The sequence below is a fragment of the Eptatretus burgeri genome, chromosome 13, assembly GCF_056783735.1.
Source record: "Eptatretus burgeri isolate ZD-2024b chromosome 13, Ebu_testis_v1, whole genome shotgun sequence".
Lineage (NCBI taxonomy): Eukaryota > Metazoa > Chordata > Myxini > Myxiniformes > Myxinidae > Eptatretus > Eptatretus burgeri.
In genome coordinates this window covers 39,220,544-39,246,683 of record NC_140973.1, presented here as the reverse complement: position 1 = coordinate 39,246,683, position 26,140 = coordinate 39,220,544, and the positions used below count along the sequence as shown (strand labels likewise).

General features: G+C 42.4%; 1 protein-coding gene across 1 annotated transcript in view; it reads right to left on the bottom strand.

Moving 5' to 3' along the window:
• Window positions 1-661: 661 nt before the first annotated feature.
• LOC147014266 (myosin light chain 3, skeletal muscle isoform-like) overlaps window positions 662-26,140 on the bottom strand; it is a 52,746-nt gene continuing 27,267 nt past the window's right edge. The window contains exons 2-7 of the mRNA XM_085852077.1: window positions 16,336-16,363; window positions 7,452-7,595; window positions 7,052-7,225; window positions 6,849-6,926; window positions 4,195-4,236; window positions 662-1,067 (exon numbers count right to left, since the gene is read on the bottom strand). Of these exons, the coding sequence (XP_085708203.1) occupies window positions 4,208-4,236; window positions 6,849-6,926; window positions 7,052-7,225; window positions 7,452-7,595; window positions 16,336-16,363 (453 nt within the window). The 3' untranslated portion in view covers window positions 662-1,067; window positions 4,195-4,207. The remainder of the gene's footprint in view (window positions 1,068-4,194; window positions 4,237-6,848; window positions 6,927-7,051; window positions 7,226-7,451; window positions 7,596-16,335; window positions 16,364-26,140) is intronic.

The following is a 26,140-nucleotide window of genomic DNA, read 5'->3' as shown; positions in this document are numbered from 1 at the left end:
ATCTCTATCTCTATCTCTATCTCTATCTCTTTCTCTATCTCTATCTCTATCTCTATCTCTCTCTTTTCCACTCTGCTGATGGAGTTTCACCCTTTCCATTTTCTTCCCTTCCATTCTGCTCTAGTTCTTCCATGAGCCTTGATCATGTATACAAAAGAAGAAGAAAAATACAGATAGTGTAAACTTGCATTTTGAAATGTTTCGCCTAGGTTTGATTTCCAACCCAACTGCAAATTTTTTTGATTCATGCTTCGCAAGCAGGGCGATGAATCAGTGACGTTGCTATTCTTAAGATGATCGTTAAGCTGGGTGTACCATCTGCTCGCATTAGCTGGTGGACCGCAGGGTGTACCATCTGCACAGATACCATGGTGTCTTTTGTGAAATGTAGGCCATTGCGTGCACCACAGCCAACATCCAAATGCCAGCCCTGACAACTGCTAGGAAAGGCAATGGCAAACCATCCTTTGTGCTCCTTACCACAAGACTACTTCTCCAGCACCAATGCTCTGGAAAGAGCATGTGTGATGGGTGTTAGATATGTATAGAATGTAATGGTTGTACAGAATCAATTTTGCTGATTTATGGATAATCTGAGTGTTTAGGTGCTGCTGCTTTTTGATCACATAACAAAAGAAAATGAAGACGTTTTGGAGGCAAGTTTTTTTTTCTCAGAACAGTCCTTTAATGAGTGCTGTTGCTGTGCCAGGTGACTCACAGACACATCAAGGAATGCACAGCAGTGGAAAAATGGTTGCCAGGATGAGTGTACGTACATACTTGCATTGTGATCACCGTGATTGTCAAAAGTCACAAAATTGGATTTCAGTCAAAATTATATTGGGATGGTTTTTCAGCCGATTATGGAACACATATAGTGGAATAAGTTACAATGGATAGTAATGCAGGAAGCACAATGCAGTTTTGAAAAACCACTAAGGGGTTTTAAAGATCGATGGACTGTGGGGAAGGGTGGGAGTGGGAAATGAAGGGTAGATCGTACAAGACATAATGGGTTGGAGATTAAGACACCCAAGTCAGTGCCTTTGCAGGAAAAAGTGGCACACCTGGACATAAAAATAAGTGAAAAAGGGGGAGGGGAGGGGGAAAGCCTTTAGTCAACACTGTTGAATTTTTTGGTTCAAGCACAGCAATGCAATTGAGGTTATAGACACGCAGCTAATTCACAATGATAGACCTTCTTTATGCAGAGTGTATGGTCTGATTACTTTACATCCCACATTTTCTCCCATTCCTTCGTCATAATACAAACATTCCACCCTTTAGCTTCAATATCACATGATATATGTGTGTGTATATATCTGCAGGTTGGGTCACATGACCGAGATAGGTTTTATTTAGAGACTTTTGTAAACCATGAAGAAGATTGATGTTTAAAGCTGTTGCAAAAATCAACCCAGGAGTGCACCATGGCAATGATGGGCCAAATGGCATCACTTCCTTGTTTGAGAACGTACTGGATCGTGCGATAACTACTTACACTCAGTGTAGTCCTGTGGTGACTGGGCACCCTTTGCATATTAATTTATATTCTGCATACGGAATCTAAATCCATAAAAAGCAATTGGTTTGATTCTCGACAAAGAATTCACCTTCGAACACGACGCAGAAGAGCAGAGGCATAAGCCAAGCTCCACTCCTCTCCCCTCCGAGGGGATGCTCGATCAGCCAGAGAGAGCAGTGTTATGTGTTTTTTCAAACCCGTGTTACAATCATGTTGTTGCGTAAATTTTGAGGCACTTGGCCCAGGGGTATGGAATTGTATAGAAATCAAAGAAGAGACATCACCCAGACCCAACTATAACAATCTACCCAATAGTAGGGTTGGGCATACAACCATACTTTTTTTGAAAGGAACGTTTTTTATGGCCAAATTTCATGCTGATCACGAATCCGCTGAACTTTTTGACATAGGATGATGTCTTAGGTTGGTAAAATGCAAAATTTTAAAATGGCCGCCAAATTTACCCACTTTTCAGGTAAAATTTGATAATTATGGCTTACTAGGGCTAGGGCATTATATCGGCCGAATTTCCAAAATTGTCAATCTTCATCTGATTAACTTGAGATTTGAAGAGGAATTTCATATTTGGTCATTGAATTCAACCACCAATTATTTTTGAGGTCAAATGTGTTTGATGGATTTTGCAAGTATCATGCTCTGCATGACATCTTGTTTGTGTGCAGGATATCTCAAAAAGTTGTGGACGGGTTTGGATGAAATTTGGTGAACAGGTTGGGTATGTGACAAGGAAGAAATTATTTGATTTTGGTGAAGATCCGAATCTGGATCTCGATACGATAATTACTTAATTTTAAAGGTGATTTTTCACTATTGAGAGATCGGGCCAAAAATGACAGGTTATTCGTCTTTCGGCTGCTCCCCTTAGGGGTCGCCACAGCGGATCATCCGTTATGATCCGCATACTGATTTGGCACAGGTTTTACGCCGGATGCCCTTCCTGACGCAACCCTGGTCGCCTCTTACGACACAGGGATAAGGATTGGGTTTCGCTATGATTCCGAGCTGCCCTATACCCTCTCAGAGCGCGGCCCAGTGCAGAGCTCCCGTCCTCAAGCGATCCTCCAACCCAAGCCTCCAAGTAGCTGGATTACAGGCGCACGCCACTATGCCCGGTCAGGCCAAAAATGACATATTGCATGATATTGCAAAAATGCATTGAGCTCGATAAGTTCTCGTGGATCAGGCATTGCATGACAGAGGTATACACTCCACCAAGTGCCCTTCCAGTTTTAATCTGCATTTGCCAATCTTTTGTACAATCAATGAAAGTATCAATACTTTCCTGAATCTGATCACACCTTCCTCCTTTCTGATATCCACCTTACCTGCAAGCTTTCTACTCTTAACTTCATTATCCAAATCTTTGATGTAAATTATGAATTGTAATGGTGCTCGTCCTGAACCCTCCTGATGTTCCCCCAGCCAAACATCATCCCACTCAAAACCACTCTTTGCTTCCTATCCCAAAGCCAGTTTGCAATCCGCTTAGTTAATTACCAGCAACTCTCCAAGCCCTCACCTTAGCTAACAACCTATGTGGTACCTTAGCAAATGCCTTCTGAAAGTCTAGATACACTATGTCCACTGTACTTTCCTCATCAAACCAATCAGAAACTTCTTCATATAACTCTCATAAATTTGGTCAACATTACCTCCCTTTCGTAAATCTGAAATGACTGCCTTTAATTCGTTCAAATTTATTTAAATGATTTCCCCATTTGATCACTATAATTGATGTCTCCATCATTTTCCCCACAACTCGTTAAACTAACAAGTCTATAGTTCCCAAATTATTCTCTGGAACCTTACCTAAATAAGTGTGAATTACATTTGCTACTCTGTAATCCTCTGGTACCAGTTCTGTTTCCAATGTGTTGTTGAGGATATCAGCTAACATCAAACTTATCTGCTCTGTCACCTCCCTCAATACTCCTCGATGCATGTTATCTGGTCTCGGAGCTCTATTACCTCTGCGACCGAAGGTGTGTTTTCACCCCTGTCTGTCTGCTTGTCTATGAACAGGATATCTCAAAGAGTTGTGAACGGATTTGGACGAAATTTGGTGGAGAGGTTGGGTGTGTGACAAAGGCAAATTAGATTTTGGTGAAGATCCGAATCTGGATAGTATAAATTTAAAAGTCTTTTCTTCACCATTGAGACATGGGGCCAAAAATGATACATAACATGATATTGCAAAAAGTTGTGGATGAGTTGTGACAAAACGAGGTGGATGAGTTGGCTAGGTGACAAGAACAAGCCGATTCGATTTAGGTTAAGGTCCAGATCCAGCCTATCAGTGGGATACAAAAACATAAACTGTTCAGCCTGGTGGAGGTATGCACTCTACCAAGTGCCATTCTAGTCTTATCCTGTTCTTTATGCCTTACATACTTTAACAATGCCTTGTTATTGTGGTTAATATTTGCTTTTGGCTGGCCCAGTTATTTCTTAAATAGCATTTGTTTACATGTATACTTAAATGAGTGACTCCAATCCTGTTATTTAGTTCCTGATAAATTCCTTCTACTTATCTTAAATGTTAAACATGACCTCCTGTTGTGACATTTGATCGATTTTGAATATTGTATATTGTTGTTATTGTTATTATTATTACACATCTTGTGAACATGTCAAGTTGTGAGACCAACCTAAAATTGTTGTTCATTGAACCATGATGTGCTTGACGAAAGCTGTAAAGAAACAAAACGAGTTAAGGATCTGTTGATTCTGACAGTATGTTAGCACATTTGACTATGCTTTCAGTGCAAAGTAGTCATCATTTCAATTTTATCAATAACGGCATTTATGGCTGATGAAGTGGTCATCGAGGAATTGAGAAAGATACTTGATAAAAGAGAAAGGAAGAAGTATAATAGAGAATAAAAGAAAGGTTGAGAGGAGAGAGGAAAAAGGGGAATGGAAAGGGGTGGGGGGGTGGGAGAGAAAAATTACAATATAGGGGCAATGGAATAGGGGGTGCGAGGTCGAAAAAAAAATCACACTTTTTCATACGAAAGTCTACACCCCCTTTCAAAATTTTCACCTTTTGTTGCCATATAGCCTGGAATTAAATTGCATTAAAACGGACTTTTTCCACCTTTATTCACACATCGTCATGCACAACTTCCAAGTGAAAAACAAATTTCAGAAAATTAATTACAAATACAAAACTAGAATATCTTGGTTGGATAAGTGTCCAACCCCCTGAGTTAATACTTGGTGGAAGCACCTTTGACAGCAATTACATCTGTAAGTCTGTTGGGGAAAGCTCTCCACCAACTTTGCACACCTTGATTGGGCAACATTTGCCCATTCTTCTGTACAAAACTGTTCAAACTCAGTCAAGTTCCGTGGGGACCATTGATGGACAGCAATCTTCAAGTCATGCCACAGATTTTCGATTGGATTTAGGTTGGGGCTCTGACTGGGCCACTTAAGGACATTTATCTTTTTGTTCCTTCGCCACTCCAGTGTAGCTTTGGCTGTGTGCTTTGGGTTGTTGTCATGCTGAAAGGTTAACTTCCATCCCAATTTCAGCTTTCTTGCAGAGGGCAGCAGGTTTTCCTCGAGGATTTTTCTGTATTTTGCTCCATCCATTTTCCCTTCTACAAGTACCCCAGCCCCCATAACATGATGAGAAGCATCCCCATAACATGATTCTGGCACCACCATGATTCACAGTAGGGATGGTGTTCTTTGGGTGATATGCTGTGTTGGATTTGTACCAAACGCAACGTTTTGCATTTACGCCAAAATGTTCCGTCTTGGTTTTGTCAGACCACCACAATTTTTGCCACATGGCTTCAGAATCTCTGGAGTGTTTTTTTGCATACCTCAAACGGGACTCAATGTGGGCTTTTTAAGTAATGGCTTTCTTCTTGCCACCCTACCCTACAGGCCAGAATTGTGGAGTGCTTGCGTTATTGTTGTCACATGCACACAGTGACCAGTCTTTGCCATAAAGGCCTGTAGCTCTTTCAAAGTTGCCATTGGTCTCTTGGTGGCCTCTCTGATCAGTCTCCTCCTTGCTTGTTCATCCAATTTGGAGGGATGGCATGATTTAGAAAGTGCCTTGGTGGTACCACATGTCATCCACTTCTTAATGATTGCCTTGACTGTGCTCCAAGGGATATTCAAGTCCTTTGAAATATTTTTGTACCCATACCCTGATCTGGGCCTTTCTACAACTTTATCCCAGAGGTCTTTTGAAAGCTACTTGGTGCTCATGGTTGAGTCTTTGCTGTGAAATGCACTACCCAGCAAGAGGAAACCGACAGAAACAGCTGATTACCTCTGCCACCAAAGGTGAAGGAGGTTATGTTTTCATCCCTGTCTGTCTGTTTGTCTTACTGTCTGTTTGTGTGCAAGATATCTCAAAAAATTGTGGACGGATTCGGATGAAATTTGGTGGGCAGGTTGGGTGCGTGACAAGGACGAACTGATTCGATTTTCGTTAAGATCCGGATCCAGATCCGGCTACTAGAAAAATTTTATGTGATTCTTCACCATTGAGAGATGTGGCCAAAAATGATACATAGAACGATATCTCAAAAAGTTGTTGACAGATTCGGACGAAACTTGGTGTACACATTGGGTGTTTGACAAGGAAGAAGTGATTTGATTTTGGTGAAGATCCAAATACGGATACGAGAATGTTTTTATTTCTAAAGTGATTCTTCACTCTTGAGAAATAGGACCATAAACGATATAGTGCTGAATAGCATATTTCAAAAATGTATGGGGCCCGATATGTTCTCGTGGATCAGACATTACGTGGCAAAAGTATGCGCTCTACCGAGTGCCCTTCTAGTTTTATTCTGAAATAATCAAAATCACTGCCGTTTAACACAGGTCGAGGAAAATTTACTTGTGTGATTTGAAGGTAATTGGTTGCACCTGAGCGAATTTACAATTGCTATTACAAGGTGGGTGGACACTTATCCAACCAAGATATTCTAGTTTTGTATTTTTAATCAATTTTCTGAAATTTGTAGAATTTGTTTTTCACTTGGAAGTTGTAGCTTACCATGTGAACATAAAGGTGGAAAAATCCTGATTTAATACAATTTAATTCCAAGCTATAAGGCACCAAAAGGTCAAAATTTTGAAAAGGGGTGCAGACTTTCTATAGGTATTGTATTGTTTGAAGATGGCGTACTTATATTAACGTACTTTAGCGTACTTGAGGTCGTACTTAACCACAAATCACATGTTTCTTCTTACACCTCTTATTCTCATTCTTAGTTCGTAAGCCCATCTTATACCTCTGCTGCGTTAAGTACGACCGAAAGATGAATCTTACCCTCATAGGGGATGTAACCTTCAGAATTCTCCTGACCAACCAACAGCTCTTCAACTTCTTCCTCTGTCATCCTCTCACCTAAAATACCCACAATAACAGCCAATCACAAAATGTCAAGTAAAGCAGCTACAAAGCACTTTGTGAAGCATAGTCAAAAACTTTTATTTTATTTTATTATAAAACAGTCACAACGTGTGACTTACCCAGAGTGGCGAGTACATGGCGAAGCTCGGCACCAAGCAACAGCCCATTTCCCTCCTTGTCAAAGACCCGCAGACCTTCAACAAAGTCCTCGTATGAGCCTTTGTCCTTCTGTGATGCCAAAGACTGGAGCATTGGCAGAAACTGTTCAAAGTCTAGAGTTTTGTTCTTCATTTCTGTGAACACATGATTTTCAGGGGCATTGCTTAGGGTGATGAACCATGCGCATGTTCATTTGAACATGAACTGTTCAATGATATAGTTCCATGTGAGTTGTGTCGACAACATCAAGCGATGCACATATAATTGCCATCCTGTTATGAAAGCCATCTTTCACAATTCAAAAAATCCAAACATGAACCATCTCAGCAAGTCAAGCACAGATCACCACCCATCTCTCACCTTCTGGTGTAGGGTTTCCGAGCAGTTTTTTGACATCAGCGTTGGTTGGGTTCTGTCCCAGTGAACGCAAAACTCCCCCAGCCTGTGAGAATGTGATCTTGCTATCTCCGCGCCGGTCAAAGAGGCCGAAGGCTTCCTTGAACTCTGGTTTGTAAAGAAACACAAGGAATGGGTGTTGGCCAAGTGAATGGTTGGGAAGGGTGAAGATAAATTTCTCTTTTAAGATGGAGTCTCAAGGAAAAGATCTCCAGAGGGAATTAATGAGGCCCACTTTCCAAAATGTCATGACACAAACAAAAATATGCACAAAATAACACACACACACACACACACACACACACACACACACACACACACACACACACACACACACACACACACACACACACACACACACACACACACACACACATTTTTCATAAATCTGTTCTTTACAAAAATTAAAATAATAAATTTAACAGTCATATGTAGCTATTCCTAATATACTACCTTAACATTCAATGGATTTTAATAATGATATTAAATGGACAACACCCTCTTCTTAACTGCGTTTTAAAAGCAAACTTTAAAATAGTTTGACACATAAAATAAGATCATTATTAACCCATAAGGTCTAACTCGATCATCATTTAGGGTCCGTTCTTCAAAAAAGGTTTCAACCCTTTCAGCCCAGAACCTCTCTAAACGGTAGGTCCACAACCTTGGTCACGGCTTCACATCAGTAGATTCATGACCTCAGCCATGTCCAGTCAGTCAACCCTTGCAATGCAACTACTCAATCGTTCCACTTAAAGCATTTACAGTAGCTTCACCTTAACATGTTTACATTTCGTGCTCGAGGGCTTCATTTATTAACATACATTCATAATCCTCATTGCAATTTATATCTACCTATATGAAATAGTGTGTATTTGTGTATTTGGGTATTTGTCTGTTCCCTTCATAAGGACGATTTAAGAGGGGGTTTTAAAGGCCAATCTGTTAACACGACTGTGTGTTCACTACGGGCTATTTTTCAGGATAAAAAACCTCGAAAAACATTTTTCATAAAAAGAGTAATTATTATATGTCTTTTATATTGGAATTGCAGATGGTGACTTGCAAACCGGGCCTCATGGGCAGTGTACAGAAGCGTTTTAAAAAAATAACAATCAATGCAAGGTGCAGGGAGTTGGAATTCACTGCACATTATGTGTAACACGCACAAAGTAAAGCGAGTGTTTATTTACGGATGGAGGATGTCTAATAAATAAAGAAGACAGAAGCAACACCTGATGCTAGGCCAAGGCTTCAGACTTTGGCACGCTCATGAGGCTGTACCATCAAAATTAAACGACCCTAAAGATAAAGAAAATTGGATAATATTTGTCCATGTGGTGTTTTAAAATAACCTTTTACCTTGCTACGAATTGAAACATCAATTCTTGCAGTCTCCTTGACTATTTCGAATAAAATAATTCTAAGCCTTTATTTTTGACGGCCTATAATACTAGTTATGTAATAATACATATTCTACGAGTCTCTGACATAACCAGTCAATCATACGTACAATACCGTGCACGTCACAAATACATTCATTACCAGGCATGTCCATTGTTCTCCAAAAGCCGAAACTACCATTTTAACGGATTTCTCAGTGCTCTTCTGCACCCCATCACAACCACTGAAAATGTTTACCCTCACCAGAAGAGAGTCTGTTCGAGTCTGTTTAGCTATATGTTTGTTTGTCCGCACAGAACTTTTGTGTATATCTCCGCAACCGCTTGTCAAATTGAGACAAAATTTTCACGATAGGAGCGACAACTCATGTAGAATGTTTTCTTGCAATTCAATCGGGGAAACGATCAAGGGGAATTATCACGATAGTGATAATTATGACGTCATAGGTCACGCGGTGTGGCAGCCATGTCGGAAAAACGGAAAAACTTTGGACCTCTGTATCTTTGGAACAGCAACAAAGAAAAAATTGAAACTTGGCACATGACAAGTTCTCCTCATGGGAAATAAGTGAGATGTTTTTTTTTGTAATGATGTCATTGGTGCCTCTGTTATGACATCATAATTGCATACATAGAACGCTACATCCGATCAGTATGAAAAATTTTGAGGGTCATCTTGGGATAAATTGGTCAACAGAAAAATAAAATTGATGACGTCATTGGTCACGTGGTTCAGCAGCCATATTGTTTTTTTTTTTAAAACCTTCAAAAATCGTCTTCTCTGAAACGGCTGAACATATCAAAGCAAAACTCTACATGTATGACCGCCTATCCATGTGGAAGAAAATGTTCACCATATGACATCATAGGTCACATGGTTTGGCAGCCATGTTGGATTTACCCTAAAACCTATCGAAATCTTCTCCAGAATGGCTTGACAGATCAAGGGGAAACTTCACACAAATGTTCCCCAAGCCTTGGGGATACCAGTGTATTCACGAATAATTGATAGGTCACATGGTCTGGAGGCCATATTGGATTGAGTAAAAATGTTTTTAAAAATTCTTTCACTTGAACGGCTTCATCATTTGAAGTGAAACTTCAAAATTATGATCTAGTAGTGATGGGAAATGTATGTTTTAAATTTCAACCTGATTGAATGCATGGTCTGGCAGCCATAATTATTTAATTTTTTCATCTGGATTATTTTTGATTTAAAAAAAAAATAAATGGTACTCCATCTCTTCTGGATCTGATTTTGACAAATTTCCCTGACAATATCTGCTGCTCTTCCTTCGCTCCAATTGGTTCTTCTGACCACGTCCTTGTTAAAGTGGACATCTCTCTGGCTGTTATCAGAGAACCACCTCACCGCCGTCGAGTCTGGCATTTCACTCAAGCCGACTGGCAGGGTCTCCGAGCAGCCATCAAACTTACAGACTGGTCTCCTATCACTACTTTCTCAAACATCAACTCATCCTGGGAATTCTTTCAAAGAAACTTGCTCTCCCTCATGCACAGATTTATCCCCTCTCGTGTTCAGTTGTCTTACCCTTCCTCCCGCCCTTGGTTTACTGAAGCTTGTGGCGAGGCAGTTGTCCTGAAACAACTTGCCTTTGCCTCATGGAAAGCAAACCCAACTGAGGAGCAATCTCAGTTCCTTCCACAAAGCTCGGAACAAGTGTGTATCTACCCTCAGGAGAGCCAGAAAACAACATCTTTCTCATCTCAAGTCTGAACTCTCAAACCTCTCTCCCTCCTCAAAATCCTGGTGGCGTTTAATCAAATCTGTTTCTGGTGTATGTTCCCCCCCCCATCCCCTCCCTTACCTCAAATGGCCGCACTGCTGATTCCACACGTGATAAAGCTGAATGTCTAAACTCGGTGTTTGCAGCTAAATCTTGTGTCCCAAACCCATCACTATCTCTACCCACTTTACCCAGTCGCACCCAACTGTCCCTGGACTCTGTATCCTTTTCTCCTGACAAGGTGGAGAGCTTGCTTTCAAACCTCGAGTCAGATTCTGCAACCGGTCCAGACGGCATCAGCCCACGTGTCCTCAAAGCCTGCTCTTCTGCTCTTGCTCACCCTCTCTCTGTTCTATTCACCCTCTCATTTTCCCAAGGTCATCTGCCATCTGCTTGGAAATCTGCTAACATCACTGCCCTGCATAAAAAGGTGCAAAAACAGATCCCTGTAACTACAGACCAATCAGCCTTCTCCCAATCATCAGCAAGGTTATGGAATCCATCATCGCTTCAGACATGAAATCCTTCCTCTTCTCCAATGGCTTGATTTCCAATCATCAATTTGGTTTCAGACCAGGTCACTCTACCCTGGATATGCTGCTACTGCTCTCCCATCAATGGATGGAGGTCCTCAATGCCAGACAGGAAATCCGATGCGTATCCCTGGACATATCACGTGCTTTTGACACAGTCTGGCACCCTGCCCTACTCACCAAACTCTCTTCCCATGGTATTCAAGGCCATCTCCACTCATGGCTCGCAGACTTCCTCTCCTGTCGCAGTCAACGTGTGGCCCTAAATGGAGTTCTTTCATCCCCTCTTCCTGTGCAGGCTGGAGTTCCTCAAGGTAGCGTTCTGGGCCCTGTTCTTTTTCTGGTTGTCATCAATGATCTCTCGGACTCTCTGGAAAATCCTCTATTTCTCTTTGCCGATGACTCCACCCTCTGCCGTACCATCTGTCATCCCTCAGACCGGCAAGCAGCAGCTTCTTCGCTCACTGCAGATCTGGATAAAATCACAAACTGGTCCAACACGTGGAACATGTCTTTCAATCCACACAAATCTCACACTCTCACTATGTCTCTTCGAAAGGACCGTTTGAAAACCCCCCATCCACTTTCTCAACAATCCTCTGGAAGAAGTCTTTTCTTTCAAGCTTCTGGGTCTCACTATCTGCCATGACCTTTCCTGGGAAAGTCACATTTCCAACCTTGCCTCAAAAGCCAGTCGCCGACTGGGAATCCTCCGTCGTGCCAAGTCCTTCCTCGGCCCTCTTGAGCTCCTGACCACTTACAAAGCTTTTGTCCGTAGCCTGATGGAGTACTGCTCTCCCCTCTGGGCTGGTGCTCCTGCCTCCCACCTTTCTCGACTTCACGCTGTCGAAACCAGGGCTTTTAAGATCATTGGCATCTCCCGCAATGAAGCTGAGTCTTTGGGCCTCTCACTCCAATCACCGCAGGTTGGTCGGTGGTCTTTCTGTCTTCTACCGACTCTCCTCTCCAGCCTTGCCCCCCTGCTCTCTCTGCGATTTGTCCCAACCACATTTCCACAGGGCGCTCAAGGTCCGCCAACAACCCCCTTCTGGTAAAACTACCAAAATCACGAATCACTGCTCATCTTCACTCTTTCATTCCTCTTTTTCCCGCCTTTGGAATAAACTTCCTCACTCTATTCTTTCCCATTCTTCCCTCCAGGCTTTCAAAACAGCTGTTCACCACCACCTCTTATCTTCCCCCATCCAAATCCTCGATCTTTTCTACCCCCGATAATCCACCCAAGCCCACTTCCTTCAATTCTCCTGCTTTCCTTCCTGAAAGTCCCTGTAATGTCCATCTTCTCCTCGCCATGTTCCCCATCCCATCCCCATCCCTCTCCCTTCCACAGTTCACCTGTGTCTGTTCCCCAATGTTTTGTCCCTTCCACTCCCGCCCCTCTTGTCTCATGCCTCCTTGCTGTGAGTTGTGTGTTAGCTCTCATACGAGCCTCGACCAAGGTATACAAAAAAAAAAAATAATAATAATAATAATAATAATAATAAAAAAAAAAAAAAATAAGGCTCACTTGGCTGCACCTGGGTGGGATTGAAGCTAGGGGAGTAGCAGTTGAAACCCGAATCCTATCCATGTTCCACCTGATGACTTCATCTTTGCTTTATGCTTCTTCAGGTTCCTTCTGATGACTCCAATGCAGGACTGTATCTATTTGGTCTTTCATTTGATTTAAATTGAATTAATTTTAATCCCATTCTAAATTCAATTGAATATTAATTTTTAAAAACGTCATAGGTCAGGGTCAGGTGTCCCATCAAAGCAGGGTTCCATCAAAGCGGGACGTTTTGGTACTCGGTCATCACTGCCAGTAGTTATAAAGTGGTAGTTCTAGTTATGTCTCTTATTAATTACGTAACACACCAGTACACAAACACCACACAAAACAATACAAACACCACACAAGACAAGTCTTGGTGAGGGTCTTCAATCTCTGATTGCTCTAATTCTTGTTTTAAATGTCTTTATTCAAATTCTTCTTCAATAACTTAATGTTTTTACTGTTGTATTTTTGAATAACATTTGGTGTCATTTTGTGATCTTTATATTAATAACACCTGTTTTTTAGTTTGAAAAACTGTCACTCCCTATCTTAGCCTACATCTGACTATCTGTTTCAATCTTTTGTTACATTGTTTTATGTTATTCTTTTAAATACATATTTATTCCATAAATAGGACACAGACACACGTGCACACAGACCACTCTTTAGCCTGTTTATCATCAATTGTTTTTTAATGATACAAATTCGAAATAGCCACCTAACTTGGGCTCCGAATCTGATGCCTGCTTGTCGTATTGCATGAGTATCTTCAGTTGTCATCAATATGTTTTTAAGGATGTTGAAGTTTCAATAGAGATCTTTACTTGTTTTGAGCCAAATAAACTTCAACAAAAAATGGCTAAATATGTAATCAGCTATCTATGAATGCTTTTAGTTTTTTTTTTTAAACTCAATCCATCGTTGTGCTTTGCTCCAATGAATCTCTCATTGGGATAGCAGTCTACATTACTGGGTCAATGTTCTTATGGATCTCGATCTGTTTGTTGTTCCCATATTTTAACATGTTGCCTCTCATCAAATCGTATTTCTTTACACCTTTAATTAAGGGTGCACTTACATATTACATATGCAAACTGCTTCATCTGGACAACCCCCTCCCCCTCCCCCTTCCCAAACCCCACCCCTTCCCCTGCCACATTATCCATACTTTCCCATTCTCTTTTCCAATAAATTACTATTTATAGCTCCCTTGGTCATAAAACGTTGACTTTGCATGCTTCAGCCGAAAGAAGTAGTGAGTCCACTGTGCATCGGTACTCTGAACAGATTCCAGACTTCTGCCCCAATATATGGGGGAACTGCACCAATGCAGTCACATGCCAGTCATGATGCAACCTCGAATTGGTCATTGAATCTCAGTCAGATATGCTTCCACGACATAAATCGTGTATATACATATATATATATATATATATATATATATATATATATATATATATATATATATATATATATATATATATATATATATATATATATATATACAGGAATAAATTCCTGCATGGGGCAAGTGTGAAAAAATTCTGACTCAACCCAGCACTTAAACTCAAGGATCTCATCACTTGCACAGTGACAGACCACTGAGCTATAAGTCTTCAGGATATCCTCAGAAATTTCTCACACGAACACTGCAAGCTTTATAATGGCCGAGGTCTTACGTGCCTGCGAGGCAGACCCTGTGTATGTGTGTGTGTCGGTGTCGTTGGGGTGCATAAGTTTGAGTGCACTTAAATCAATGCCAAGCTTTCTCAAATCACGATTTCAAACACAAATTTGTCATAATATTGAAGATATGTATCCGTATTATTTAATTTATTATAGTTATTCTTGACTGACACTTTGTCTTGACAGACTAAATGAAGGGTGAATACAGTTGAGAGAAAGATATAATGTATGTGAGCGGTCTGACTATGCTCTGGAGTGCATTACAACACTGTTGGGAAAAGATTGACTCAAACATAATCCATAAACTCATTAAATCAATCTCAAATGGAGTTGAGGTAGTTATCAAGGCAAAATAGCACCACACTGATAAATTATTGATTATATATAAAGACAGATTTTTTTTTCTATAAGTGTTATTATATCCTGGAGAGCTCATGAAAATCCCTTGAAAGTGCTTTTGATTTCATTTTACAATTACAATTATTTATTTTGTTATCTCGTTTCAATTAATAAATTCCCGACTGGACTCATATGCACCCCACTGTATGTATTGTATTTGCATCATGAAGAAGATACTGAATTTAGGATCATTTATGAACACAATTACGCTACTGTCACTTCACATCCAACAACATTTTATGGAGGTAATGAATAAATAATATGGGTTGTAATGCACCAAGAGCATATAAGAGTATATATATATATATATATATATATATATATATATATATATATATATATATATATATATATATATATATATATATATATATATATATATATATATATGCAGTGAAGGTTGATGGGGTAGAGGCTTTGGAGGGGGTTGACAGAGCATTCAGGTGAGGGGAGGATGAGGGGAGGGGACACAATTGGGTGATGGGGGTGGAGGCTTGTGGTTGTGGGGGGAGGGGGGTAGTTGAGGACATGGACTTGGGGTTGGAGGCGGGTGGTTAAAGACCTGGTGTGGGAGGGGGGTGGGGGTTGAGGAATTGGATTGGGTGGAGTGGAGGATTTATTTAATCAAGTAACATTTTTAGGTCCTGAGCTAGACAATATTAAATTCCCATGATATTTAACTCGTCTTTGCATAATATTGTCAAAGTCACATTTTACATTAGGAAGCATTGTGTGTGGGTACCTGCTCGTATACATATTTAAGTATATAATTTTGTACACATTTGGAGGGCAGCCATTTCCACCCCCACTGCCCCACCCCACCTCCCCTGCCATCCCTACACATGGAGTACATACTACCGTACTCAATGATATTGGACAGTTTATGGCACAGAAGCATATCGAGTTTCCATGCATGAAGTTTATGGTGTTGTGACACACACAGATTTGAGCATCAAGCTGACTGGCAGGTGGTTCACAACTGCAGCTCTTGTGTGACCGATGGTGTGATTTATTGAGGACACGAGATAGCCTGTGGAGGAGCAGTGAGTCGAAATAGCGAACACGTATCATGGTATTTATTTCAACAGAGTAGGCAAAACGAAAACCATCACCACCGTTAAATTTTGACTGCTCCCCTGTGGAGTGACGGACGTGGCACTCACAAAACGATTGGCTCATGGTTTGTGGTGTTTGTCGTGGGATCATGGATCCACCCAGGGAGAAGGGACACACCACCCCGAACATGGTGCTTTCCCATCCCGTATGCTCCCAATTTAAAGGTTCTAGCTATTATATCTAGTCTTTATCATAGACGTCCAGCAAGCGATCATCAATAGTTTTGAGAACCATCGATTGTGATACACATAGAAACAGCAAGAATATGACAATGAAAGTATCGGCTAGCGACCACATCCACTGGTCCCAATCCCACTTTAGCATAATTTAAACAATGATAAATTGCAAGGAAGAACCGCAGACAACCAATATCACCGCAGGAAAGCATCAAATCCTGAATCTTACCGTCCATCTGGTCTTCCGTGAACTCGATCTGTAAGATATGAGAGGGACATGGAGGGAAGAGGAAAAGGGACGTGGCGGTGCTTGATGACCAGAGGGAGGGCGACCAATGTACGTGACTCGACCCGGTCACCCTGTTGATCTTCGTATTTCATTCAAAACTTCATCATTTAACCGTTATAGAGATGAAATATCATTGTTGTTTGAAACACATTGTTCTCTGAATTGCTTAATTGCTCTCCAGAAAGTGGAGCAACGTGTGACCAAGTCAGCCAATCGGGTCTGCAAGAATCAAAAAATATTAGTCTAAACTCTTTTGGATTTTGTTCGAGAGGAATAAATCCAACATCTAATTGGCTGAAACGAGAGGAACACCAGGGTTCAAGGGTCGAGTCGCCGAAGGCGATGCAGGACGTGCGAGCCTGCAGCGAGGTGAGGTCGCTCGGCCAGGTGCTTGGGATAGGAGGTTCATGCAGGAGGTTGTTTGATCACTCACCCTCGAGCTCGTCTGCAGTGAATTGATGACCCTGCCGATCGAAAGCATCGCCGAGGGAAACACACATCGATCATTTCATTGCGCGCAAGTAAGTGAACACAGAAAGAAACGGAATTTGAACAAAATAATTGTTGGGAGGTGGACCGGAGAAGGCACACGCACCATTATGACTCGGGTTCTGGGGGCTGCGGCTTGAAGCGAAGGCCGAGGGTCTGGAGTTGCTCTGCCTGTTCAACCTTTCGACCGGCACGGATACCCTGAAACGCTCCAACTCCTTATAGCGGGGGGGTGCCCGGGAGGGCTACAAGTGGGTGGGCTCAAGGCCGGAACAGGGGGCGGGAACCAAACGACAGGTGTCTGGTGAGAAATACTCGCTCTCACAGCTCACGCTCCCGGGCCCTACCCTAGGGATATCTGGACCGCTGGGTGAAATCCGAGCCCCCAAGGCGCTTTTCTTGGTTCCCCCGACGCAACTCCTCGCCTTTTTTAGCCCTCGAGCTCCATCGAATGGACTCTGTGTGCTGTCCCGCCGGGCGATCATTCCCTATATGGTGCTGCATCCTCGGGACCTCACCCGACCGTTTTTAGTCTCATGAAAGATGCCGATGGCCTAACAGCTCCCCGATGCAGCCAATATCAATCATATACCATGGTTCTTCCTCGTGGAATGATTTATGAGTTATACTCTATCATGCGGGTTCAAAAGTCTCCAGGCAATCTCCAATATCTAATCTTCAACAGTCTTACATACATATACTACGATTTGGTCTGAAGATGCGGGACAAATGCAACAAATGAAATGCATCTCGCCAACGTCTAGCCTGGTGTGGAATGGATTTTATGGTGAGCAAAAAAATTGGTTCCATTCCCCACAGCTTTGGCATAATCATGCCAAGCTATAGGTTAATATGAGTGAATTGGGATGAAGATTGTTGTCACCTCATATTGTTATTTTTGTGGATGGAGAGAAGAGAGTTTTTTTTTTTAACCTAATAGTTAATTAGGATGACATTATGGCCAAGAGGTACACACACTCGCCTCTAAGCTGGCTAACCTGGGTTCGAATCCTGACCCAGCTCTAAACTGCCATCCTGGTGTTTCATAGGTAGGGTGATTCATCAACGTGCGTGTCGTTAAACTGGGCACACCGTCTCCTGGCATTAGTTGGTGGATGTTAAAGATCCCACGGTGTCCTTTGTGGAGAGTATGTGAGCTATTGCCGGCATCCTGAACAAATTCCAAATTCCTGCCCAAAACCACTGCTGGGAAGGCAATGGCAAATCACCCAGTATAACCCTTGACAAGAAAGTGTTTTGGCAGCAGTGACACTGTAACAGTTTGATACATCAGAACCAGAATGATTAACTAACTCTCATATTATCGACACCATACGTCCACATTGATGTGTTCAACTTTTCAAAATACTGTACTCGGTTCACTTCAGAATGGTGCTCCCAGACCCTTTACTTTTTGATCAGCTGAACCGGTTCAAACATTTCAGGACTCTTACCATGGAAAATTGTGCTCGGGTTGTTTTGTCCTTTCCTCTGCAACATGTGGTGGCAGGTTTGCATCACCGGTGGATCGCCGCTGTGCAACTGATGCAGTGCCCCCCTGTAGCTTAGAACAGGAATTTGTAATACCCTGCCTCGTCCACCCAAAGGACACCGTGGAATCTTTAACGTTCACCAACTGTATAATGCTCGCAGATGGGATGTCCAGTTTAACGGCCACATGATGGACATTGCACACTGATGTGTCACCCGCCTGCCTAGGAAACGCCAGGGTGATAATTTATAGCACGGTCAAGATTCGAACCTAGGCGACCCATCCCAAAGACAAGTGTGCATACCTCTCGGCTATCCTGCCAGCCCAGCTATGGTTATAAAAGAAAATAATCTAAGAAAAGAAATATTCACTAACGTGGGAATACATTTCCATTGCCTTCCCAGCAGCAGTCAAGGCAGGAAAGTGGAATGTCATGCCAGGGTATGGGCACTCAAGAGTGCCATTTTCAAAAGGGATCGTGGGTGTAATCACCGAACAATGACTGTGCAATTGATTATCGCGAAGGAATAACATTATTGTGGACCTGTGTACAATTCTGTACATATATATATATATATATATATATATATATATATATATATATATATATATATATATATATATTGTTGTGGTTACCAAATTCGCAAACCACCATTCAGGTCCCTTAGGTGAGGTATCTCGGTAAGTACATGTGTAGTTAGGCCCAAACCCGTTGTCTAGTGGGAATACATGTCATTTATGCAGGCTGCGACTCTTCAGGATAGCCGTTTTTCTTTTACTATCTTTAATTTGGACCAACCGCCATTGTTACCACCACCAACCACCGCTTCACCACAACCGCCACGACCTTCACGTCACACCTCGCAACCGTCGCATCGCCACCGTTCTTGCGCCGCCTGTGGGTACCGGTGTTGGACTCGTGCAGGGCGCGCGCCGAACAGCGTGTACAAAATCACGGATTTTGTGCTTCAAAAACGGATCAAAAACGACACACGCCCACTTTTTGCCGTCCAATCGGTGAGCGAGGGGCGAATTGGCCCCGCCCCCAGGGCGTTGGAGGGCGATCGATATATGCAAATTTATGGATCAAAAAGCATTCACGCCCACTTTTTCTCGGGCCAATGGGGAGCGAGGTGAAAGGTCGAAGGGAGGGGGTCAAAGATGAGAGGGCGAAGCTACGGGGCTGATAAAAGCGGCCGTGTTCGTCAGTCCGGAGAGTAGGAGAGTCGAGAGGGAACAGAGAGTCAAGACTTCGCGGGCGGTGGAGTTGGCAAGAAGGAGCTGGTCGTCGTGTGCGTTGGAGTCGGAGCGGAGGGGACGGAGCTGTGGAGAGGCGGCGAGGGCAGACGAGGGGGTGCTCGCGTCGTGCAGGGAGCTGCACCCCAGGGAGGCCGACAGCGCGACCTGGCCGAGGTGGAGACGCTCGTCGCGGGACAATAAAAATCCTCTATACCCCGAGCATCAGCAACCCCCTCCTGTTTCCCCCCGCGCTGAGATAGTGCGACCAAGGGGGCCCCTTTCCCACCCCCTACCAGACACTGTCCGCGAGGCCCGCGGAGTTGAGGCACCATCGCCGCTCCGCGTCTCATCACCAGACGGGTAGGCCCGACCCGGTCTCGGCCTCAGGCCCGCCTCATCTTTGAGGGTATTCTTTTCCTTGGTTTTGGGTATGTGTTGTCGGCGCCGTCTGTGAAGTAGAATTGTATAAGTGTTGTCGTGTGCTCGGTAGTCGGTATTAGCTCTGCATTGTGTCTTCGCTTTTACATTTGCTTTTTGTGTAAATTGAATTGTGTTTTTCTTTTCTGTGTGCATTTGGTGGAATTGTATATGTGTGCTTCCCGTGTGCCGCGAATAAATGTGCTTTGTGTTGAACTGTTTCCCGCTTCGCTTCGTCATTTCCTTCATTGAATCCTCATCTTGCTTCACGTAAAGGGTTGGTAGTGGGCTGAATACGCCCGATAATTAATCGAACCGTCGAGGTCGACGAATAACACCGCTCGGTTATCCCGATAGTACGGAACGGGTCGCTTAAGTGGCCCGTGTCCGAAGTCGACCTGCGGCGAGGTGCGATCGCCCGGTCTACCCTCCGCGTGGGTACTTAGGTAGGTCGAATTTGGCGAGCAACCCTATCCCACGCGGGGGCTGATTGGCTCGATCGCGGTGAGACCGAAAGGTCCACCCGTGACTGGTTCCCGGCGTTAGTCCGAGAGGGTCACGACTGGATTGTCCATCCGGTGGGCGACGTGCCGCGATTCGAGTTACGTGGCCGTCAGCACGCCGGCGGGCGCGAATCCGTAACAATATATATACATATACATACACATACACACATATATATATATATATATATATATATATATATATATATATATATACATATATATATATATACATATATATATCCTGCATCAGAGCGGTAACCCGCCTCGGAGTGTGCCCCCTAGCCAATGAAACTGCTTCGGAAGTCTTATGTACCTGACGGCGTGAAATGAATGGTCGTGGTTTTATATATGGGGTATGTACTGTATATATATATATATATATATATATATATATATATATATATATATATATATATATATATATATATATATGTGTATATGGAGGATGTGGGAGGAAGGAAGGGAACTGGTGGGGTGAGAGTCCAGAAAGGGGAGGTGGTTTGGGAGTCCAAAGGGGGGGGGAGGTGGGTTGGGAGTCCAGAGGGGGGAGGTGGGTTGGGAGTCCAGAGGGGGGAGGTAGGGTGGGAGTCCAGAGGGGGGAGGTAGGGTGGGAGTTCAGAGGGGGGAGGTGGGGTGAGAGGAGGTGTGAGAAGGGAGGGGAAGGGTGAGAGGAAGGAAGCAGTATTGCCTGGCAACACAGGGTACCTTTGCTTTCGCTCACCCGCACCCTTCCTCTCTCTTCCCCCTTCCTCACACCCATTCTCGCTCCCCGGACCCTGTCTCTGTCTCTGTCTCTGTCACTCTCTCTCTCTCTCTCTGTCTCTCTCTGTCTCTCTCTGTCTCTCTCTCTGTCTCTGTCTCTGTCTCTCTCTCCTCTCTCTCTCTCTCTCTGTCTCTCTGTCTCTCTGTCTCTCTGTCTCTCTGTCTCTCTGTCTCTCTGTCTCTGTCTCTCTGTCTCTCTCTCTCTCTTAAAATTCCTGTTAGCAAAGTGACGGTGGTATTATGAATGCATATACTCGTGTGTGTGTATATATATATATATATATATATATATATATATATATATATATATATATATATATATATATATATATATACAAAACCCCCATGCTCTTCTCACCAAGAAAAGCGACACAAGGTTAGTCCTTTGCTGTTTCAAACACCACCCTGGGTTCCTCTACAACTGCAGACATTCAAAAGTAGTACATACATGACAATCCCAATGCAAAACGCCCACTCAGCCACTGGACTGGTTTCATCACTTGGCGAGTCATTAGCAACAGTGTAGACATAAATGTGCACCACCGAGGCTCCCAAGCATGTAACACGTGGAATGCCAAAAGCAGTCAACATCTAAATACCAAGTCCCAGTCACGTCTCTCACCCATAATTTGAGGGAATAACCAATCCGCTCCCACCTAATCAATTACCCCAGTTGGCTCTGTTTCTGGGGCATGAACATGGATGTTTTCATCTCCGGATTGGCCATTGTGACGTGTGGGTTACTTGATTGGTGGAGGTTGCGTTGAGTGTTGTGCATGTGTGGGCATGGTGTTAGGGATCAAGTGTTGTTGTTTGTTGCTCATCTTATCCAACTCTTTGCACCATCCAGTTTTTGCAATTTGTATCGGAGGAGTATATTAGGTGGGTATGTCCATGTTCTCCCCAATTAGACCACGCTCTCGGTTCTTGACATGCCATGCCTCCCGGGTAGAGCAGGAACATACCTCGACAATACACTCTTCTGATGCAAGTGACAAAAGATTGGATGGTGCAAACAGCCGGACAAGATGAGCAAAAGCAACAACAGTTGATCCCCAATACACCGCCCACACGAGCACAACACTCAAAGGAACCTCCACCAATTGCGCAACCCACACGTCACCATGTCCAACCACCCAAAGAGGAAATCAGCCATGTTCGTGCCCAGGGAACACAAAAACAAGAACAAACACACATTTACTCGCCCTGTACATACAATACCAGATCACGGGTGATTAAAAAGAACAGAGCAGACCATCGATGATGTGATTGCCGTTTTTTGCTTAAGGTTTGTCACAATAAAAACACTCCTCATTTGACTTCTCATGCTGATATGTGACTGGAAATGAATTGTCAAATAAAAGCGGATCTATTGGGGCTTTGGGGTCAATTGGCTTGAGGAAGTGACCTGGGAAGTGGGTGAAACGTTGCCTGAGACCGGATCAGTTCTTGCTTGTTTATTACTAGTTGATTAGCAGGGTAGATGTCTTACATTTTTGATTTGATGTACCTTTTTAGTTAAAAAAAAGTTTTGTAACAAAAATGGCTGGTGGTTTTCGGGGAGAAATTAATGATAGAGTTGTTAGTTAATTCCTTAAATAAATCTGCTTAGATAAGTGGTTTTGTATTCTTTTGTAAAGGATTTGTCATGATCAATCATGTAGAAAGCATTTTCCACGACTCATCTTCACCCCCTCCCCTTAATCCCTAACAATTCAAAACCCTATTTTGTCAATCACCCATTGGTTACCCAGCTCGTGCCACATCTAGTGAACTTTGAATGGTGATAAAACCGACCAGAACCAACAGTCTTGCAGAGGAGGAAGGCTTAGCTGTGTGGATTTGCCATTTGAAACAAGTGGCCTAAGGGATTTAAACTTGGCCACTGTCAGACCTCGCCAGCCAATGAGAGAGAGAAAGGAGTGAAGTCATGTGAGGTTGCCTTAATTACACGGCCCAAAGTGGTAAAACAGTCATTCCACACCAGATTCTGCATCAGATTTAGAGAGTCTTTAAACGGTGAGGTTCCATGGATATTCAGCTCGAGAACCAATAAAGTGATTTCGCAGAAGATTTTCAGCAGGCTATTCAGCCATGGATGACAGACAACTGCAGGTTGTGCTCTGATCCGTGAAGGAAGAAACATTGCCCGGATCCGGAACCTTTCTGTGACCACATCTGAGGGTCCTCCCTTGAGCCAGTTGTGTGTGAGGAATCGCCAACCTGTACGTTGGATCAAAACCAGCCTGTGGTGCCTCCAGCCAAGGGGATGGCCTTACCCATATATTCTGCCCCATTCTCATCGTCAATTTTTCCCTTGTAATGTTTGCATACTTATTGAGTGATGTGGCTTCGTTATAAGATATGTGAAAGTCCAAGGGAAGGGAATTAGAATGAAAACGTTATCTTTGGGGTTTATTATCCTCATGCTTTTTGGAAAAAACAAAAACGGGGGGATATTGTAATTGTCTCTGCTTGTCTGTTCGTCCATATAATTTTTGGCCCTGCCCCCCTGAGGTGGGGTCAAAAGGTCAAATGCTGAAAAATATAATTACAGGCATATTTTAAAATTAAACTTTGTATATGTAATCAAGATTTGGGGATGCATGAAATATGTAACGATTTTTGGGGATTTGACCCCCTGTTCATGCCCAAGGGAGTGGGGATTTGAGTTCAAAGAGTCAAAATGGGGAAACATTTATTCAACTCAAAATTTGATATTGGGTTATTCCTGGTGGAGGTTTTTGACATTTAAACTTTGCTTTCGGTGGGAATCATGGGGATTTTTTATGGCATGCCATCAACTTCGCTCTTGTTCAAATTGTAAACCTAATCAATAATCATACTTTATGTAATTCAAGAAATGTCTTTGTTTGTTTGTTTTTTTGTTTGACGTCTATGCACTCTTGAACCATTGGACGGAATGAGTTGAAAACCAGTGGTTGTACTCTGGGTGTGCTGGGGAAGTTTTAGGTGGTAAAATAAATTTATCCTCCCAGATGCTAACCACGTTTTCGTATTAACATTATAAGAGAACACAACAAAGCATAGAAGAACATCGTGAAGATCGACTTCCCAAAAAAAAAAACAAAAAAAAAATTCAAACTCCTGGAAGTGGTAGGAGCTGGTATTTTAAATCGTAATAAAATACGTCATAGACATCATAGAATTGGGGGAATTGACGGATGGGGTTTTCCTCGTGTTTTTCAAATTAGCAGCAAGAATCCACTTTCTGTAACTTATCAATGAACTCTTCTTCCTCTTCTTCCAACAAACTGCAGAGACCTCCAAGGAGTTCAAATTTAGTTCAATGTTTTCCAAGAGGATGTTTATATCTTCTTGATTGAATTGAAAAAGTTGTTCTTCATTCCCATGGAAAATTTTGTCCACGCAGCAGTTCAATTCAGCACAAGACGAGCTGGAGGATTCAAAGACACACCATGCAAACACACTGTGTGCAAATAATGTTAAAACATCGCAGAACACAACACGATGAGACGATTTTATGAGTAGGATTTGAGGTACAAGAGGGGTGCTCAATAAGTCTGCATGCAGGAGGACATGAAAAGTTAATGACAAACAATGACAAAACTTGTTTTTTCACATTGAAAAAAAAAATACACCTTAAAAAAAAACAACTAAATATTTCTACAAAATATGCTATTTAAAATGTCCAATGATCTTTAACAAAGACTTGTTTCCCCATTATCTGTTAGGCCATGTACATAATGATCAGCCTATATATTTGGGTACCTTGAAGGGAAAGCAAGTTGTTCTACACAGGTGGACCCGAGCCAATACATTATTCAATATAATAAACAAAAGTAGGTTTTAAAGATCACAACGATATAGATTATCAGATTTTGAAATTGCTGTCTGCATTAGCAATGAGGTGTTTAATCATACTATAACGAAGCATATGTATGTATGTATGTAGCCGAACTTCCAGGGATTGCATTTTTCATAAATTAAAACGAGTACATGACTTTTTGGGAAAAAAAGTCAGAATTAAATTATTGTAAAGTTATATGTGCATAGAAAATAATCAAATTTGAAACGAATTAAATAATGCAACTATTACAGAACATGGTGATATGAGCTGAAAGAAAACCAACTTCCACACTCTCTTAAATATTCTTCCCTCCAGGTCTTCACCACATCTGTTCACCACCACCTCACATCAACCCCCATCCAAAATCATGATCTTTTCTACACCGGTTAAACCACTCTCACCCCTAACAAAATTTGTTTCTATATATCTACATATACAGTATATATTCAAAATTTGGTATATTGCTCCAGCAAAGGGTTAACACCCAAAACATCAGCTTCAGCTTCCCATGATGTTGGGTATACCTCGAACAATGTTCTATTGATTTCATCCAACTTTGTTGAGCCTGAATAAGTATTGCTTTCCAATTTAATCCCCCCTGTGGCAAAAGAGCTCATGCAGTCCTTTTTGCCGATGCTAATTTCTCTGTCAAATCAAAGATATAAAATCAATTAAGCAGTCATGATCGTTCATGTCTGCCACAGACCCTGATGTCGGCAGACACCTGTTTTGGCACAGGACATTTAAACGATGTATCAACCAATTTGCTTTGCAGATTCACCCTGAACCCACGTATTCATGTTTAATGTGGACAAAATGTTTTGGGGAATTTTGTCACTATTCGTTGTGCAAGCGAGGCCTGGTTCTGGTTGTATTGTCCTTTGGCCAAATGCATTGCACGTTTATCACAGGAAAGCAAGAGCGAGACTCAGCTAAAATGTACTTCCAGTAAAATTGCTCTCTCTCACCCACACTTTTATCATAGTCATGGGTATCCGTGCAAACTGC